The sequence below is a fragment of the Ornithorhynchus anatinus genome, chromosome 10, assembly GCF_004115215.2.
Source record: "Ornithorhynchus anatinus isolate Pmale09 chromosome 10, mOrnAna1.pri.v4, whole genome shotgun sequence".
In the NCBI taxonomy this organism is placed as follows: domain Eukaryota; kingdom Metazoa; phylum Chordata; class Mammalia; order Monotremata; family Ornithorhynchidae; genus Ornithorhynchus; species Ornithorhynchus anatinus.
Genome location: NC_041737.1, coordinates 45,840,600 through 45,859,914, shown reverse-complemented (window position 1 = coordinate 45,859,914; position 19,315 = coordinate 45,840,600). Strand labels below are relative to the sequence as shown.

Here is a 19,315-nt window from a genome sequence, read left to right as displayed (position 1 = left end):
AAGGAGAAATCATTTAATCACATGGACTCTGAATTCAAAACCAAAATAAAAATTTCAAAAAACAAAAAACACGCTGACCTGACACTTCCATCACCCTCCAAGATGACCGGACGTCTATTAAATATTGATCGTGCTCCTGCCACGATGCCAACATCTCCAGGTCTCCCATCTCGCCCGATGCACCTCCTCCACCCCCGTGCACCACTGACCACTCCTGCTTCCCCCTCGGACGATATTCACAGACATAAGTAGCTTCATGAGCACTCAGCGTTTTCACAGTGTTGCCTTGCTGATTGAACCACACCGCCCGTGTGTCAGCCTCCAAGCCGGCAACCATCAGTTCCGTTACACGAAACACAGATGAGTTACTGTGATCTCTGTAGCTGTAATTTAGTGGAGATGAGACACTGATGAGTTCGTGGCTTTGTTTCTCATTAATCTTTTATTGCTCGCCGGGTTGTGTGTGCTCTTCATAGTGTGGCACCAGTTCAACAAATAAAAATAAAGACGTTTTTAAAAAAAATTACCGAGGCACTTGCTAAGTGAAATGCTCTCTCAGCCTTTCCAATGCAATAACTGCTCAGGGATCAAGAGAGACACCCACGGGGCAAGCACGGATCCACTCCGAGCAAAAGCAAAACGGCTGGCCTCAGAGCAGGGAAGGCATTACAGAAACCTGTTTTTGCCCTGAGCCTGAAAACTACACCTGAGATCTGTGCTGGTGAGCAACACAAAAGATTTAATTACAAGAAGCAGAGTAGGCCCAGGTTTAGCAAGCGGGGGCCCTCACAACCACTGCCTTCCGGCAGATGAGTATCTTGCAGGGGGTGGCGGGGGGAGTGGGCGAGGAAGAGGGATGAGGTAGATAAAAATGAGTTCCAGAGGCTTCTTTCTAATTGAACAGCTCCGCCACGTCTCCCTCCCGGATTCTCCTCTGTTTTTCTTCCACACAAAGGAAAACACTGCTTCATCCAGTGGGTGGTACGCATATGGAATTCACTACGATGAAGTGGTTGGGGAAGCAGAAAATATCAGCAGGTTCAAGAGGGGTTGGGATAAATGAACGAACGAGTGATCTATAATGGATTATGAGGGGAAAGGTTAGGAATGAAAGATGGGCCATCCCTAACCCTGCCGCTAGATATCCCGGAGGCCAAACATAAGAATCCAAGATCCTGCTGTCACTGCTGGATCGAGAGTACTGCTTGGGACAGAGATGGGTCTGATCCAACAGTGGCCTTGTTGATGTTTCTTATGTAATCATTTCCCTCCAAGGCTAAAGGAGCCAGCTGCCTGGTAACCCCTTCCAAATCTGGAGCCCAGAGACCCCACTATTTAGCAACTGTCTGCCATTATGGGCCAAGCAATTCCCCGGATTCTCCCGTGGACTTCCAGGGTGAGCAGAGAGTGCTCGGTCTTGAATGCACCGTAGCGCCTCAGCTGAAGCCCCCATCCTAGTCGCTGTCCAGGCATAAAGCTGATAGGCAGCCTTTAACCTCATCGCTCCTCCATTGCTGGGTGCTGAATAAGGAAGAAATCTGACTGGCGGGGCCTCTTGCCTCGACCTACCGAGACCCGGCAGAAAGCTACTTCACCTCTGTGTGTGCTGGTGTGTAAAGTGGATTTATTAATCCCCACTCGTGTTGAGCGGGAATGTCTGGAGGCCTCATTAAGACTTGTTAGGTTCAAAGAGATCTCTTGAAGAAAGGGGCTGGGGAAGCTTAGATTATCATCACCGAAGAAATCACTGGGACGTGGCAGAGTCTTAGAAAGCACCTGGCACCAGGGAGAAGGCAGTTATTGAAAAACAAACAAATAAATAGCCACCTCCGAGTTCCACATCAATATCTCGGTAATCAGTAGGACAGGAGAGGGAATGGAGGACCAGTGCCAACACTTAATGGGGGCTAGATAAAATATTATACTTTCCAAAAGTTGCTCGAGTGTGGCAAGGATTCTATAGGCTGAGATTACTTTTTAAAATGACCAAGATAGTAATTCCTTCTGCAGCACAAGGGAACAGGTCAAGGTAGACTGGAGTGCCAATGAAGTGGCTTGTTGGGTGCTTTTCAAAGGCCATCTTCCACTGCAACAGCTCCTCTGCTCTCACCGACTAGCCCCGTCCTGCTTCCGAGCCCCACCTTACAGTACATCAAATTACCAAATTTGGGTGACAGCAGTCCCTGCAATCCTCTCATCCCTTACTTTACCTGCCCTACACCTCCTGATCTCTAGGGGAGAGACTTTCTCTCCCCAGTGACTTGCCCTCCTTCCTGAATGGGCAGCTTTGGGGGCCCTCCCCCATCCAGCAAGTGACAGCCCTGCCCTCACCCCTTTCCATCAGCGCCACACCGCCGGGTCAGTAAGATCAAAACACAACTTGGAGGGATAAAGGCAGGCTTTGCATATATTCCTGAATCATTCTGTTGGCAAGAAGGATGTAGCCGAGTGCCCCTCTGGCTCCAGAGTTTGGCAGGTTCTAAGACTGGAAAGCTGCAGTTCACTTCCACCCGGAGCAAGGCAGAGAATGAGGAGAAAATCTGGTAAAGCCCATTCCTGGGCAATCGCTCATTTGTGGTTTTGACTGCAGAATTTCCCAAAAACTCGGAACTTGCCCCCAAGGGGCATCAATGGCCACTCTCAAAAATTATTCTTTAAGACTCAGTGGCCTAGGATCAGTTCGGCCGCACCACCCTGGCCTGGTCATGGTGAAGAGTGTACACCTGCAACAGTGTGCTCAGTCTATGACGTTCTGGTGGGATTTGGCATTTGGCTGGGTGCTGGCGCTTCACTTCCCCCGCACTCCTTCCCCACAACACACACTTCCTTAAACTCTCTCCCTGGCCAGCACAAGTCCCTCCCAGTTTTGTTTCCTTCCCCGTTCCTTAACGATCGATCCGTCCCAAAGTTTATCTTGAATGTGCTCCCCAGTCACAATGATGAGAAATCAGAGTGTGTTCAGGCTTTGAGCTAAGGAATAAACACTAAAATTGTAGCTCCCATTGCCCACTTGATAGTGCTTTTTCTTGCCTCGTTTTCTAAATTGCTTATCCTGGGTGGCCTGGCTGCACTCCAGAGGCCAAACCCAGCCTCCTCCAAATGCAATTCCACTCTCGGAGCTGGTCAACTCCACCTCAGTCGGTGGGACTGGAGGGTGAGAGGTGGGTCAAAGGAAAGAACTGGACATCTGCGGCACTTATTGGCACCCGTAGGGAAGACGAACAGCAGCCAGAGTGATACAAGTGTGCAAGCCCTTCGCACGTGGGACCAAGGCCCCACCTGAAAGTGTAGGCTGATCACGGACAGGGCCAACGCTATGGTGAATATTCAGGCCAGAGACTCTCTAATGGCTGGATGAGGCTGCTGAATTAGTCAATCATACTTCTTGGGCTCTTACTGTGTGCAGACCACTGTACTAAGTGCTTGAGAGAGTACAGAGTTCAACACCACTCTCTACAGGTCAGGGCTACAACCGAGACCCAATAAAATCATGGGGCGCTGACAATGGAGGGAGCAGTGGTTTAGCAGGCAAGGGTGAGACCCTCTGAAATTGACTGCTTTTCTGCAGTTTTACGGAAGCAAGTCTGAGAGCTGCGAAATTCAGAGATACGTTAACCAGAGTTAACTTGTGAATGGGGTCATGGGAATTTAATGGATGGCTGGCAATCTCTTCACCAAACACTTCCTTCCCCCTTTAAGTGATCGATGGCATGGGCAGAGTCCTTACTCTGCGCAGGGCACTGCACTAAACGTTGGAGAGAGTACAACAGAGTAGACGATCTCTGCCGTCACCCACCGATTGCCTATAACTCACTGATTCAAGGCGATTCTCTGAGTGCTTACCGGGTGCAAAGCACTGTACTAAGCGCTTCGTACTCTGCCTCATGGTGGATTCGGACTCTACAAACAGCGGCTACTGCTGCCCTGATTCCACTTAAGATTTCTCACTCGCCACAGGAGCCCGCTAGGAGAGGGAATTATGGGACGTGAGCACTGGTCCAACAAGAGGATGGCTTCATAAACCTCCCCTGCACCAGCTGACTGGATGGACAGAAGCAACATGTGGCCTTGGCCTCCCCATCCACTGGCCCCCCCAGCAGTATCGTCAGAAATCCCCACAGTCTGCTCCCCCAGTTCCCTGTGCCACCCTAATTCCCATCTTGCCCTGCGCCAGAGGGGCAGGACAGACGGAGCAGAAACACCCTGGGCATGTCACGCCCTCCCTCAAAAATCTCCAGTGGTTGCCTATTAACGTTTGTGTGAAGCACAAACTCCTCACTCTTGGCTTCAAAGCTGTCCATCACCTTGTCCCCCCCACCTCACCTCCCTTCTCTCCTTCTACAGCCCAGCCTGCACATTCCACTCCTCTGCTGCTCACTGCCTCACTGTACCTCGTTCTCTCCTGTCCTGCCGCTGACCCCTGGCTCGCTTCCTAACTCTGGCCTGGAATATCCTCCCTCCTCACATCCGCCAAACTAGCTCACTTCCCTGCTTCAAAGCCCTACTGAGAGCTCACCTCCTCCAGGAGGCCTACCCAGACTGACACCCCCCCCCCGCTCCTCCTCCTCTCCCCATCGTCCCTACTCCTTCCCTCTGCTCTACCCCCCTCCCCGCCCCAAGGCACTTGTGCATCTATGTATATATTTTTTCTATTTATTTTATTACTGATGTATATATATATATATATATCTGTAATTCTATTTATTTTTATGCCATTGTTGCCTGTCTCCCCACTTCTAGACTGTGAGCCTGTTATCGGGTAGGGATTGTCTCTCATCTGTTGCCGAACAGTACTTTCCAAGCGCTTAGTACAGTGCTCTGCACACAGTAAGCGCTCAATAAATACGATTGAATGAATGAACGGGCAGGCTCCAAAAGATTGAGCCCACTGACGGACCTATGGCAGCTGCTGCAGCTGCTGAGCTGCAAGGAGGCTGGTGTTAGCCAAGGTTTCCCAATTACATTTTTAGTATTTATTATTGTCCTCGTCTTTCGGGCTATTTTTGCATTATACTGATTCATCCTCCCTCACGTGTCCGGAGCCAGGCCCTTCGCCCTGTCTTCCAATGTGAGCGCTCTGGGGGCCAGAGCCAATGTCTAATTCTCCCACATGCATTTTTATTATATTTTTCTTATTATTATATTATCAATAATAATAATAATGGTACTTGCTAAGCACTTACTATGTGCCAAGCACTGTTATGAGCACTGGGGTAGATACCAGTTAATCAGGTTGGACACAGTCCCCGCCCTACGTGGGGCTCACAGTCTTAATCCCCATTTTACAGATGAGGTAACTGGGGCATGAAGAAGTGAAGTGACTCGTCCGAGGTAAAACCGCAGACAAGTGGCGGAGTCGGTATTAGAACCCACGACCTTCCCCCGCTGCTCAAAAGGGTGCTTTGCACAAGGTAGGCACTCGATAAATACTATTACTGCTTCCACTACTTTTCACTGCTTAACCCAAAGGTCTGACACTTTATGATGACATCGTATCATTATAGGGCCCGTGGGGAACGCTGAGGACCTGTGGAGTCTCCGAATAGCCGCCCTCCTCCAACAGTCTGCCCGCACACCCCCAAGCACTGCAATACCCAGTACTAAGGAGGGACAGCTCGGGGTAGGGTCAGCTGGGAGATACATGACGCAGTCCCTGCAAGCGGGGGAATATCGGGTGGCATTCCTGCTCCTGAGCCAGTCCAGTATGAAGAATGGCAGGACTGCTGGGCAGGGAACCTATCAACTCTACTGTACTCTCCCCCAAGCACTTTCTACAGTGCTCTGCACACAGTAAGCGCTGGATAAATACCATTAATGGATTGACACTTGGGTGGGTGGCCTCAACTGAATCCACATCCCGGGAACACCTGTGATCATTGGGAGGCTCAGGAGTCTGGGGCCAAAGAACACTAGACTGGAATTGAAATGACCCGACTTCCCTGCCCGAGTGTCCCACCCAAACATCTGGGCTGGGGTTACAGGACAAAGAAACAAAGTCATTATCAGAGGGAAGCAAATGTGCCCACTTTCATTTGGGTACCATCCACGCCCTTTGGGTTGGGGCTGAAAGGATGCCAGCGGCCCACAGGACCCATCGCCTACAGGACAGTCCATGTTGTCCTCAGATGTACTGGTGAACTACTGCAAAACCATTTTCCGGGAATTTACTCAAATTCCCAAATGAACCGATCTGCACTCTGTAGTCCAACGCCAGGGTTCGGGTGCCGTCTCTGAACGCCATTTCTCTGCAAGCATCCTGATTCCCTAACCCTTGCCCTAAGTCTAACCCCTGGCTCCTCCGGCCCTCACCATTGCTAACAGGAGACTGGCAAGAGTACAGATCGATGCATAAACCCAGTTTTCTCCTGAGGTTCCATTTCCCAATTTTCCCCATTGCATTTAGTCTCTGCATTCCACTCCCTCAAGCTACACAGAGGTCTCAGCAGACCGAAATTTGGGGTGGGAGTTGAGGAAATTAGACAGGAAAGGTAAGTTTGATTTCACAGCCTCATCACTAGGGTAAGTGCCAAATTCTTATCTGCCTTTCAGCATCAAGTGCCCATGGCCACCTTTTCCAGGAGGAGACAGGCCAATTTCACAATTGAGCTTATATCAGGACAGGCAGAAACTTTGGAGTTTTGAAGAAGTTCCACCGGCTGCCACTCTTCCCCATTCGTACTGGACTGGCTCCAGTACAGGAATGCCCGAGCCCTAGGAATGGACTTCAGACTGGAGGCAGTCCAATATGAAGGGCGAAGAGGGGCAGATCGGCTGGACAGTGAATGGGTCTACCAACTCTGTTCTACTGTACCCTCCCCATACCTTAGTACAGTACTCCGCACACAGTAAGCATTTAATAAATACCACTGACTGACTCATATTTGAATAGACGGTGTCAACTAAATATACATCCTGGGATGGCTTGTGATTACTGAGAGACTTCTGAGTCTGAGGCCAAAGGTATTCTGTGGCCCACAAGGGGCTGCAGCACTCAGATTTCCTTTCCACATCTCCCAGCAAACCCTAACATGAGCTTTTCCCTCCTTAGCGCTTAACTCTACAGTATCTGTTAAGCGCTCTTATGTGAGAGGCACTGTACTAAGCGCTGGGCTAGCTACAAACTAATTAGATTGGACACAGTTTATGTCTCACATGGGGCTCCACAGTCTTAATATCCATTTGACAGCCAAGGTAAACAAGAAGAGAGAAGTGAACTGACTTGCCAAAGGTCACACAGCAGAGCTGGGATTAGATCCCAGGTCCTCTGACTTCCAGGCCCATGCTCTTCCCGCAAAGTGCTCCTCCCCTTCATTTCCACACTCAGCCTAGGAGACAAATCCCCATCCCCTCACCCCCCAGTCCTGCCTAGTAAACCACAAACATGCTGAACGAATCCAGCTTCTTGTTTAGATGAAACTTCATTGTCAGCAGCCAAAGCAGGCTGTAAACATCTTGTACACAGAGATCAGGTCTACCTACTGTATCGTACTTTCCCAAGGGCTTAGTACAGGGCTCTGTCTACAGTAACCACTGATCGATTGTTTCCTCTTTACATCTGGGTACACTGTTGGGTTTTTACAGCATTACCAAGATATCAATTTAGATAAATTCTGGAATCGGGGAGATTGGCCTTGCTTAAATTGTGCAAATGTGGTTTTCCAGAACATAAAACTCCATTAACGAGCGGCTGTAATTTGGCTGTCTAAGGAAACAAGTGCCTGATTCAATAAAAAGAAAAAGTACTGGACTCAAGTCAAGGGGCCATAGATTCTTGGGAAATGGTGATGAGTGAGCAGGGACCGAACTGGGACGTAACAGGTTTCCACCCAACCAGCCCCCACCCTCCCCTACTGAACGCTCGGGAGCACGGGACTTGAAGAAAGTTTCCCTTCAAGCTACACGTCTAAAACCAACCCTAGGGGTCCTTCTGATGGTACAATTCCCTAGGGCCACCAAGCAAGGTCCTGAAAGTGATGAAGATTTTTTTTTTCCAGAGCCCCGCAGTAAGCCAGCCACACGACTGCCTTCTGAGAGAGTCGACGTACAGACTCCCCAAACAAGAGGAAAGCTGATGGGCAGCTGCAGTGCATACCATCACCTGGGAGACAATGCTTACAGGAAGAATGCTGGACAGAGGGATGTGAGGAAAAGGGGGTGCAACTATCTCTGGAAGCTGCAGCATCACAAGCAAAAGTCCCAATGCCCCCAGAACAAAATCCCCAAATTGTCAGTTCTCCATGATGAGACAGTAAGGAGGGCAGGGAGGGGAAACGGACCCCAGACAGGCAAATGAGGGGTGGCTCAGGAATGGACAGCCAGCTCGGCCACGGGAGGTAGCTCCCGCACTGCATTTGAGAGGAGGGGGACACACATGTGTTCCCATCTGAATGTATTATGTTCTTCAGCAGGCACACCAAAAGAGAGACGTTAAACACTATCAGCTCCTGTGCTCGGAATTCATTTCTTGCTGGGTGATGAAGGCAAAAGATGAAAGGCTGTAGGATTTTATTACCCTGAATTTTCGGTTTGTCAGGTTCCATCTACTATATCAGGTACCTAGGGACCAATTTATATCCTGTAGGATGGAGACATATCTCTCCAATAGAGCCCTGTTGACTATTCTCCACCTAGTGTATTTTATGGATATCTAATAATAACAATGGACCCAAAAGCTGTTACAAATTGAAGCCGCTTAATGGTTTCTCAAGTGAAGCCCTTATTTTTTTCTGCACCAGCTTGCACAGCATCAAAACTCAACGGAGCCTTCAAAGCAATGGTAACTTTGTATGCAAGCAAGAGTGCTCAGCCTACAAAAGCCATTCACTCCTACTGGGGTGGTGTGGGGGGAGGTGGTATAGTGGGAGCAGAGCAGCAAGGCGGAGGGAAATGAAAGTAGAGGAGCTCAGGGAAGGAAGGAGAAAAATCAGGCTACCCAAAGCAACCAGTCCAGACAGAGGAGGTAGAGTTGGGCTCAAACCGGAGAAGTGGCTGCCAGGCGCTTTCCTGGAAGTGCCAAACATACACTGGATGTAAGAGCAAAGGCTTGGGAAAGGACGAAGAGGTTTCGCTTCTCCCAATCTCAGCTGGGAAATGACAGGGCAAAGAACAGACAGCTTCCAGCATGTCATCCCTGCCCATCTCGTCCTGAAACTGAATTACCCTCCTAAGTTCTTACCTCTCTTCCCCACCCAAAGACATGGTCAACATTACCAGACCCAAGCAAGCAAAATGGAAAATGAGATCATACTACCTAGAAGGACTACGTAAGGTAAGGCATTTTCAGAAAGAGAAAGAAAACAAAGGCGACTGTAGGTTTTTGAAAAAGAATAAAAATAATGATACTGGAGATCTGCCTAAGCTTTGGGACAGGATATTCCAGGCATTTTCAGCTGAGGCTATCGAGATTTTTCAAACCCGCTATATTAGATTTCAGAGAGCCCGAAATTTAGAATACCATCACAGTGGAATTCTTACACACAGGAAGCTTGACATGACACCCCAGATAAAAGGTACTGCTCAACTAGATCTACAAAAATTAGAATACCCAATTCTTTCAGACTTTTTCTCTTCTAGCTCCAATTCTGAACTCCCATAAACTCCAGGTCTTGGGAATCGATCAATTATAATTACTGAGCACCTACTGCATGCAGATCACTGTACTAAGCGCTTGGGAGAGAACTATATAAGAGAGTTGGCGGATGCATTCTCTGCCCAAAATGCTCAGTCAAAAGCATCCTTCCACTTCTAAAGACACAAAGCCAAACAATTATCCTGAGTACTTCAACAGAAATGTATGTAGGAAGGGTCACAAAAATGGAGGAGTTAGGTGTGGGGTGGGGAGGGACAGAGGCACTTCTTTTGCTTTAATTTGGAGGAGTGACTTTGTGGCAGTCCAGGCCAACTTGGTTTGGAAATTCTGTCTTGAGAAAATAAAACCAAATCCACCAGTATGCAGGTAATGTACATGTGAGAATTAGCCGCTGAACTGCCTTGACCAGTGACATATCTGTTTGGAGGAGTCTGAAGTAGAGAAGTATTATAGCACGCTAGCCGGGGAAATCAAAATCTTCAAAAGGCGGATGAAACAACCTTTTGTAAATTAATGACATCTTTACGAAGACAACTAAAAGCTATCCTGGGGAAGGAGGAGGAGAAGAAGGAAGACAGAATTACGTGCAACACCCTGGACAAGGGTATGGGGAGGACTCTAAGAAAATGAGTTGTGCCAGGGTGATCATTCAACCACAGAATCCAATTAAACAAGAGCCAGTCAGTCAGTCGTATTTATTGAGCGTTTGTTGTGTGCAGAGAACTCTACTAAGTGCTTGGGACAGTACAATATCACAATACAGCAGACACGTTCCCTGCCCACAATAAACTTACAGCCTAGAGGGGGAGACAGGCATTAAGAGAAATAAGTTACACATATGGACCTAAATGCTATGGGGCCGGGAGGTGGGATGAATAAGGGAGCAAGTCAGGGCGATGCAGAAGAGAATTTGTTACACTGTACTCTTCCAAATGCTTAGTACAGTGCTCTGTACACTGTAAATGCTAAATAAATACGACTGGTTGAAAGCCCAAGCTGGCATGGCTAGAAAGAGTAGTCACAGGGCATGCCAATAGAATGACTCTAAGCAAAAAGTCTCACCAAGGTGAAGAGTTGTGCCAGGAGCAGACCAACAAGGAGCAGGATCAGAGCAGGCTGGTTAAGTAGCCAAGTGATTTGAAAAGTTTTGTGCATCTTTTTAGTGGCATTTGTTAAGCACTTACTATGTGCCAGGCACTGTACAAATTGTCTAGGTGCCGGCCCCTGCAAGGAGAGAGAATACCTGCATCTCTAAGGAACCGGGACGGGGGGGCAGGGGGGGCAAGCAAGGTGGGGGGGAATATGGATACATCAAGCCTGGGAAGATTTAGATAAATCGGAGGGAATTTCGAGCAGCATAATAATAGTAATGATTAAGCGGATGGAAAAGCTGATTTATGAAGACAGATTAACAGAGGTAAATGTGTATGGTTAAGAGATAACTCAGGGGGAGCCGAAGACCAAATTGCAAAGCACCTCAAAGAGATTCTGATGGGGGCAGGGAAGGCTGTCTGGAGAGAGGAGACAACCAAGGTTGTCTAGAGGGGAACAGGACCTTAGAAGAATGAAAATGAATTCCCTGTTGGAAACAGGGAAAAGAATGGCAGACCAATAGGTAGGAATGAACTGGAACGACCAAGAGCTCCCAGTCTGCTTAAACTCTGGAAGTTAATGCAGTTGTTGCATTTTTAATTGCCCCTCACTCTCTCCTCCCAAGTGTTTGGGGGGGGGGGGGGGGGGGACGGGAGGGGAAGGAGAAACAGTCCTAACCAGGCATTCCCTAGTGACCTTATTCCACCAGAGAAAACAAAGAACTGAGTCTAAGAGCTACTCCTTAATCTCTACACCAGAAAGTCAGGTGTCAGCTCCTACCTGGGATCCTAATTAAAAGAAAACAAGACGACCCCACCACCTCCCCTGAACAAATGAAACATGCCGACAGCCTGCTAAAAGGAAGTGCCAAATTTTCCACTTGAAAAGCACCCAGATCAAATCACACCTGTAGTGGGTACAGAATGTCGTTTGCCCAAGCTCTGACATGTTCTAGGCTTTTTGATCACATCACACTCCCTCCTCAAAATGTCTCCATCGGAGACCAGTGATGTGCCATATCCCATTTCAAAGGGCTCTTGCTTTTCCCAAGGGTCCTAAATGCCGGGTTGGGGTCTAGAGATCTCTAATTTGCTATTTGCCTTTTGCTCCTGGTCACGAGCTGGAGATCACAGGCAGAGGATTTATTGATTTGCCCTCAACGTAATTTAGGTGTTGCACACTGGTGCTCTTTGGTGCCATGCACTTCCACAGAAGATTCGGTTTGTTTTATGTTCTGGGGAGCGGCTCCGGTCAGCTCGCTTTTAAGATTCAGAACTGGAAAGGTCGGGTTCAAAACTGCTTTTAATTGTGCGTCTGAATGGCCAAGCACCCCTGAGCCCTGGGGTAGAGGGAGCCAGCTGTCCAGTGAATGGAGTTATTAGCACCTGCCCAGGCCCAATTTCCTACCGAAGTGCCAAGGCCCCTGGGGAAACGCTAATAAGGACTTCACTGGTTTTCATCCTCCATCCAACTGTTTGCAGAAAAGGCCGGGTGGGGTTAAACTTGGGGGGTGATGCTTTTAAAAAAAAAAAATCGAAGCAAACCTAGAGAAAAGAGCCAAGCAGAGCAGTACGATTGTTGAAAACGGCCCCCTCAGTACCTATCTGAACCTTTGAGGGTGGGACTCATGAATACCAGAGAAACCCAGGCCCAAACTGCAGGATGGGATAATGGAGGTGAATGAAGCAAGAGGTTTCTGAGGCCGGCACTGGATTCAGCCTCCAACAGAAACTAGTTAAGAAGCTGCCCTCAGCCCAGGGACTCTGCCCCCTCACTGAGGCCAGAGCAGGGGGTGATTAGAAAGCAGACCCATGGAGACTTGGTATTTCCCCCATTTTGATGTGCTGCAGATTCAAATGTAAAATCATTAATGTCTCAAGGTGAACCTCGGCTTTGTCCTCCTTTCCCAACAATGCCAGCCCTGCAAAAGACACTTCTGCAAGAGAATCAGCCAGCATTCCCTTTGTCATTAATGCTCACGTGGCATACAAAGCAGCCCATGGCAATAGAGCAGCTCCAGATCTAAGCTGCCCGCTCTCTAGGAAGTCCTGACACCGTCCAGCAGGACATCCTCTTTTAAAAGGAAACACGGGGTATGTGAGTGCTGTCTCCTAGTCTAGGGAAAAAAAACAAGTCTCTTGTGATAAACACTAGCCAAACACATGACACTTTTTTCACCCCCAAGCTGACACTGATGCCCTAGGCCCAGTAAAACCATCTCCAAAAAGAAAATGACCATTTCCTACAGATCACCTAGGTCACTGAGATCATCTGCAGGCAAGTCAACAGACCCAAAATCATGAAATGCCGCCTCTTACCTCCCCACCCTCACACCTTCTATCCCCCCAGGTCTCATGGTGTGCTTTCTGACTTCTGGTCTCTGACCAAAATCCAGAAAGCAGCTCCTTACCACTAACTTGGAACTGCAGGAAGAGACCGCCTAAAGTTAAAATATCTCCTTTGATCATTCTGAATTGCCCAAAGCCCTTCACATGGCTGCTGCAATTACACAACATCAAAGGAACCAGTTAATGCCTTGGGCAATATTTTATTGCTAATGCCCTCTAATGCCCTCACACATACTTGACATTTGTAAAATCTTAAAACCGGGTGGACATAAAGGGACCAGCCTTCCCCATTCCAAAACATAACCTGTCGGGTCGCCAGTATATAGAGTAGAGAAGCAGCGTGGCTCAGTGGAAAGAGCATGGGCTTTGGAGTCAGAGGTCATGAGTTCAAATCCCAGCTCTGCCACTTGTCAACTGTGTGACTGTGGGCAAGTCACTTCTCTGTGCCTCAGTTACCTCATCTGTAAAATGGGGACTAAGACTGTGAGCCCCATGTGGGACAACCTGATTCCCCTGTGTCTACCCCAGCGCTTAGAACAGTGCTCTGCACATAGTAAGCGCTTAACAAATACCAACATTATTAACATTAGTATATGCAGAAGCGGCATGGGGTAGCAGATAGAGCACGGGCCTGGGAGTCAGAAGGTCAGGGGTTCTATAATCCCGGATCTGATATTTGTCTGCTGGGTGACCTTGGGCAAGTCACTTCACTTCCCTGGGCCTCAGTTCCCTCATCTGTAAAATGGGGATTGGGACTGTGAACCCCACATGGGCCAGGGACTGTGTCCAACCCGATCTGCTTGTATCCACCCTAGCGCTTAGTACAGGGTCTGGCAGAGTTAGGTGCTTAACAAATACCATTATTATTATCATAATTATTATTGTATGGTTCAAAGTGGACTAATGAAGCTGTCGGGGATGGAGTAGATGCAACATAAAAAGGATATCCCCTCCTGTAGCTGGCTCTCGCCTGTCTACAGGGAGCTACGAAGGTATCTTGATATCTAAACTAGAAACAGCCACCAAGCTCCATCTGTCTACCATCCTCCTGAAGAGCATCCTCATTCCTCATACTACCTGAGGAAAAGGTCTCCCGTTTCCTTCTGTCTGCCTCTGCCATTTGCACAGTTAACCTCCTCTCATCCGAGCCCTATGCTGAGAATTCTTGTCTCTGCCCTAGTAGCTCCTTTCCATGCTTTAACACACCTGAAATCACATTTCTTCCTTAAAGATTCCATGACTGAATGAAAGCAAGATAGCACCACCACCCTTCCAGGCTATTTCAGGCTCCTCAATGGTTTAATCATCGTCATCTTCATCATCGATGGTATTTCAGTGTTTACTATGTGCACAGTACTGTACTAAACACTTGGGAGAGTACGATACAGAATTGGCAGAAATGTTCCCTGCCTTTTAAGGGAAGAGGAGGCTGCAAAGGGGATCCCAACCCCAAACTAGAGAGTGACTGTGGGAATTCCTATTGCTACAAAGCTCCAAAGTGAAATGCAGTGGAGGAGTGACCAGAAACTATGTCCCTCAGAACGCAAAAGCCAACACTGGGACAATGTCTGGTGGCAAGAAAGATACGGTAGGAGCTCCCAGCCACTGAAGGGAGCCCTAAGATCCTTAAAACTCCCTTTAGGTACCAGAGTGTCCACTCACCCCTACCCCTACATCCTCAAGGAACCCACAGAAACCCTATAAATCAGTCGGGTTCTCCGGCTCCCTTAAAGGGGGTTGGGACCACTATGGAGTAACTCCGGGGTTCCGCCCATACTGAGCACCATCCCCAGCCCCACCACATCTGAAAAACAAAAAAATTCCCTACCCATCAGCCACTATTTGTATGAACTATCATTTGAGGATGCAAGACTGTCGTTCTATTCAGATACTGCCTACTGTCCATTCCAGGGCCAAATCCATAGGAAAGATTGCACCCCAAAATTCAAGCTGGGGAAAGACCACAGGATCAAGACTATTACTCCAGTTCTGTGGAGTAGGGGGTGGGAGTGGGGGGAGGGGTCAGGGTGAGGGGAGGTTTGAAAAAAGCCCACAACCCAAGGGAAATTCCACACCCCAGCCTCAAGGTTTTGGGGAGGAAACATGTCCACCAAATACACTGTCTTGTATCCTCCCAAGCATTTAATAGGGTGATCTGCACACAGTAAGCACTCAAATACCACTGATTGACTGCCTGATTGCAGAAAGGTAATCCTATGAAAACCGAGACCTTACCATGAGATAGAACAAATCTCACTCCAAACAGCCACCAGCCCACACTGGAAAACCACTTAAATTTCAACACCAAAGACCTCTTTAACATGATACTTTGGCTGATGATGCAGGCCCAAAATAAAGTTCAGGAATCTCAAAGTTGTGGTTGCTGTGGGAACCTTAATTCCAACAGCAAGGCACAGATCCAGAGTTGCGCACTGCTCTCAGCGCCGATAAAATCAGAGATGTATATTTACTCTGTGCAATGAGGCACAGCTTTAGTCGCCGGGAAGAACCTTAGCTTGGCACTTCCAGGCTTTTCTGCATTTAAATTCTCCACCCTTCCATGGTACTGTTTGCCGCATCAAACTGTCTCTACGAAAAGAGCAAACCCATTGGCCAGACAGTCCAATGAACTCATTCTGGGTGTGTTCTTAACGCAGGGTCTGAATAAAGAGACAATCGATCACAGCATTTTGATTTTCCCTCTCCTAGACATCCTCAGGCCCTGGAACTAACCCCAAGTATAAATCTCAACTCTCGAAAGCACCGAGGTCTAGGGCAGGAGCCCAGGAAGCCAAGCCAAGCTCGCCAGAAAAGCAAAGAAGAATTGGTGAGTGAGAGAACAGTGAAAATTGGAGCCCAAGGCACAGAGTTTTCAAACACAGTGTGGAGTTTTGCAATTTCCCAGTTCCATCCAACAAGGCCAGTAGTAACTTCTTATCCTCGAGGACCTAATTTGGGGCCTAGTGGAAGCTGCTAAGCACACAGAAGGCAACAGCAAAATCATAAAATTGTTTTAAAAGCAAGAGTAATGGTGCTGTTTCCACCCCCTAACCTCTCATAATTTATCCATATGGATTGTAGGTGACCAGGCTGTCCAGAAACTGCGGGCAGAAAACCAGCCTCCAGAGTCTTGCTCCAAAAGGGCAATTTTTCAGGTATGATACACCTGAATACCCAGGCCAAAAGGTGGGCAATTCTGCTGCCACTGGCCCCAGAAGGATGCCCAAATGAGTTCCTGGAATGTCTGCCCGTTCCTCAGAGTAGCCACTCTGAGCAAGGAAGTGGCACAAGACAGGGAAACTAGAATCCTGAAATGAAAACCGACCAAAGGTAAATGAGAGCCCAACTACTCCACCAGCTCCTACTTAGGATGCTTTCAAGACTGGGATCTTCCCTTCACCAGGCTGGGGGCAGAGGCTTGTTAGGAATACATACCCACTGTCTCACACATAACCTACCGGGGCCTGATCCTGTGGTGCCAAAGAAGGAAGGCAGCTACAGGTGCCAACAGAGTCCATGGTGCCAGGATAGAACAGCTGCCATCCAAATGAGAACCGGTTACGCACGTGTATGTGTGTGTCTGTATGTCCGCGCAAGGGCATGCATGATGGAGGACAACAGAGAGAAGATAAGGCCTGTTGGAAATAGCTGTGCTACTGATTATCTGTGGGAAAGCATTTCCAGAGAACAAAGATTTTTTTCCTCTTTCTTCATCTTGACATCCACCACTTTCTCCTCTTCCTACCACCCTGTCCATACCATCTTCAGCCTCACCTGTACACTGTCCCCCTCCAATCTAGGTGGCCGGATGCTGGACAAGTGGATGGTCTTATAGTCCCCAGAGTTCAACTTCACAACGATGGCATCGGCATTCAGCACCTGCATGACCTGTAGGCAATAATGAAAATAATTTTTAAAATGGGCACATGGTGGAAACCGGTCAAAGGACGTCATCACGGTGGTACTGTTGGCATCAGAGTCCAGCACAACGTCAGGCTGTTAGGCCCTCTAATGGGAAGCCGAGGACATACCTCTCCCCTTAAAAAGGCAGACGTTGATCCCTGGGCCTAATTAAAGAGTTTCATCGGTGGAAAGGAACCAAGATAATGCCTCAACTTCAGGGACTGGCACTGCCCTAGTCCAGTGAGGTGAGGCATACAGTCACCATCCTAGCAGATCAACATTTTCCCAAAAACAGCCAGAGGGTCAAGATGAGAGGCTGCTATGATCCCGGGGGCAGCCAACATGTTAACCCGTTCAGTAGGTTTCCCTTGGAAAGAGTCCTATCACCTCTTTAAGTGAACATATTGCTCCTTGAAGGGCAGGAGGTGTCTACTGCACCTGCATGGGCAGGCACAAGAATGTTCCATTTGGGTGAGGGGAGGGAGGGACAGCAAAACTGCTGGTTCCTTAAGGCTCCCCTGGAGGTGGACCTGAAACACAGAAAATCTTCCACCAAGTCCTAGGCACCAAACCCCAGGGCCCAGCTCCAGCTCAGCCCTTCATTTCAGGGCAATTGGGCCTTGCCAGGAGAGCATACCTTTGCTTCAGGCTACCTACTGACCGTCGTCACCGCCCACATTATCTGGAGGCAGCAGAAACCATCCCCTCATCAAGCTGAACACTGCCAGCCTTCAATCGGGCCCCCCTCGGAGCCGCCGAACCGCAGAACAAACTGCAAGTTCAGCTGCACAGCGGGGAGAGAGAGACCAATTTTTTGTGCATGGGACAGAGAGATGAAGCTGGACTCCACTGCAGAGCAGAGGACATCAAACCGACAAGCAGGTGGGTTGCTTCCCCCACGCTCGGCTCCCCCCTTAGGGCCCTGGACCCTGGAAATTAAGCCACGCTAGCCTTGTTTTCGTAGCCACCTTCAAGCAGGCCAACTCCTAACCCTTCATAGGGAGCCAGGCAACCTCCTGCCGAGGGGAAGAGAGGTTTTATGGTAAGATCTAGAGAAGAGGTAACAGAATAGAGCAGGGACAGAGTGAGGAATGCAGGATACAGAAGCTGAGCCCTATAAAGCAGAAAAGAAGAAGGGGGGAAAAAGTCTGGAACATAGATTACCACTCAGGGTCATTGAAGTAGTTTGAGGATTAATGAATGTGGTCACGGATTGTGTTTACCAACTCTGTTGTACTGCATTGCCCTGTCCCAGGTGCTTAGTACAGTGCTACGCACACAGGAAGCTGCTCAAAGAAAATTCAGTGATCGACTAAGGACAATCGCCATGGCTGGTTAAGAGCAGAAAGCGAGGAGGGCAGGTGCTGGAGAAGTGAAATATCCCCCGGTCCTTATAGACAGAGGAACTACAGTGCAGGAGCTAAACTCCTTCCCCAGAGAAACCCAAAATTCAGCCCTTGGAGGAAACTTGAAAGTCACCTAGGGCAGGGTGACTGAGGCAAGCCAAGCCAAGCAATGGGACCAGCACGCTCCCTTGGCCAAAGAAGGGATAAGGAAATTCAAACACTGGTGGAGGCAGAAATTGGGGTCCAGGAGTAAGATAAGTTTTCTGATCGACACCATGCCCATTTATGCTGGTTCTCCCGACCCTGTGATTTCAATTCTGGGACCATCTCCACGCCTCTCTCTTTCCAGAATGTTAACCAAGGTTAAATCAGTCCCTTGCCAGTGATGTGAGGACACTCCAGCGATCAGCACTTGGGCAATTCCTGGAACTCTGCCTGCCTGTCCTGTCCTGCCTGGGGGAGGGGAAGTCCACTGTGGAACCACTGGAACTTTCATCCTGAGCACCCATGATTAACAAGTGCTAGGAACAGGGACCGCCTTCCCAACGAGTACCCAAGTCATCACTGCTCTAAACCGGCTCAGCCACAGCAGCAGCAGACGTTCAGAGTCATAAATTTTAGGCCACGGCGACAGCCTCTCTCCTCGACATCTCCCTGATTGGAAACATCCTCTTCAGGAAATGTGCTTTCTGATGCTACCAGCCAAACGAGGTTTGGATTCCTGGTGGTGGGGCTTTGGTGGGCATGTATGTATTTTTTTCCTCTAAACTGCATCATTACTGTCAAAAGAACAAGCAGCTCCCGAGCAGAGACATGGAGGAAGCAATAAAATACAGGTTATGGCCGTGTACTGGGTAGTAAGCGTAATGCAGAGCGAAACACTTAACTACCCCAGCCTATACGCTCGCATCATTACAGGCCATATTTACAGCAGCAAAGCCATTTCTCATAGTGTCTTTCATCAGGCCACCTTTAAATGTGCTCACTCCATTCACTCCCGCCACGAGGCACCTTCGCAGCCTGCTGCTGACCTTCGT

General features: G+C 48.7%; 1 protein-coding gene across 1 annotated transcript in view; it reads right to left on the bottom strand.

Annotated features, from left to right (window-relative positions):
* The window catches only part of SND1 (staphylococcal nuclease and tudor domain containing 1), a 382,537-nt gene that overhangs the window by 311,529 nt on the left and 51,693 nt on the right, over nt 1-19,315 (bottom strand). The window contains exon 10 of the mRNA XM_029072845.2: nt 16,804-16,917. Coding sequence (XP_028928678.1) covers nt 16,804-16,917 — 114 coding nt within the window. The remainder of the gene's footprint in view (nt 1-16,803; nt 16,918-19,315) is intronic.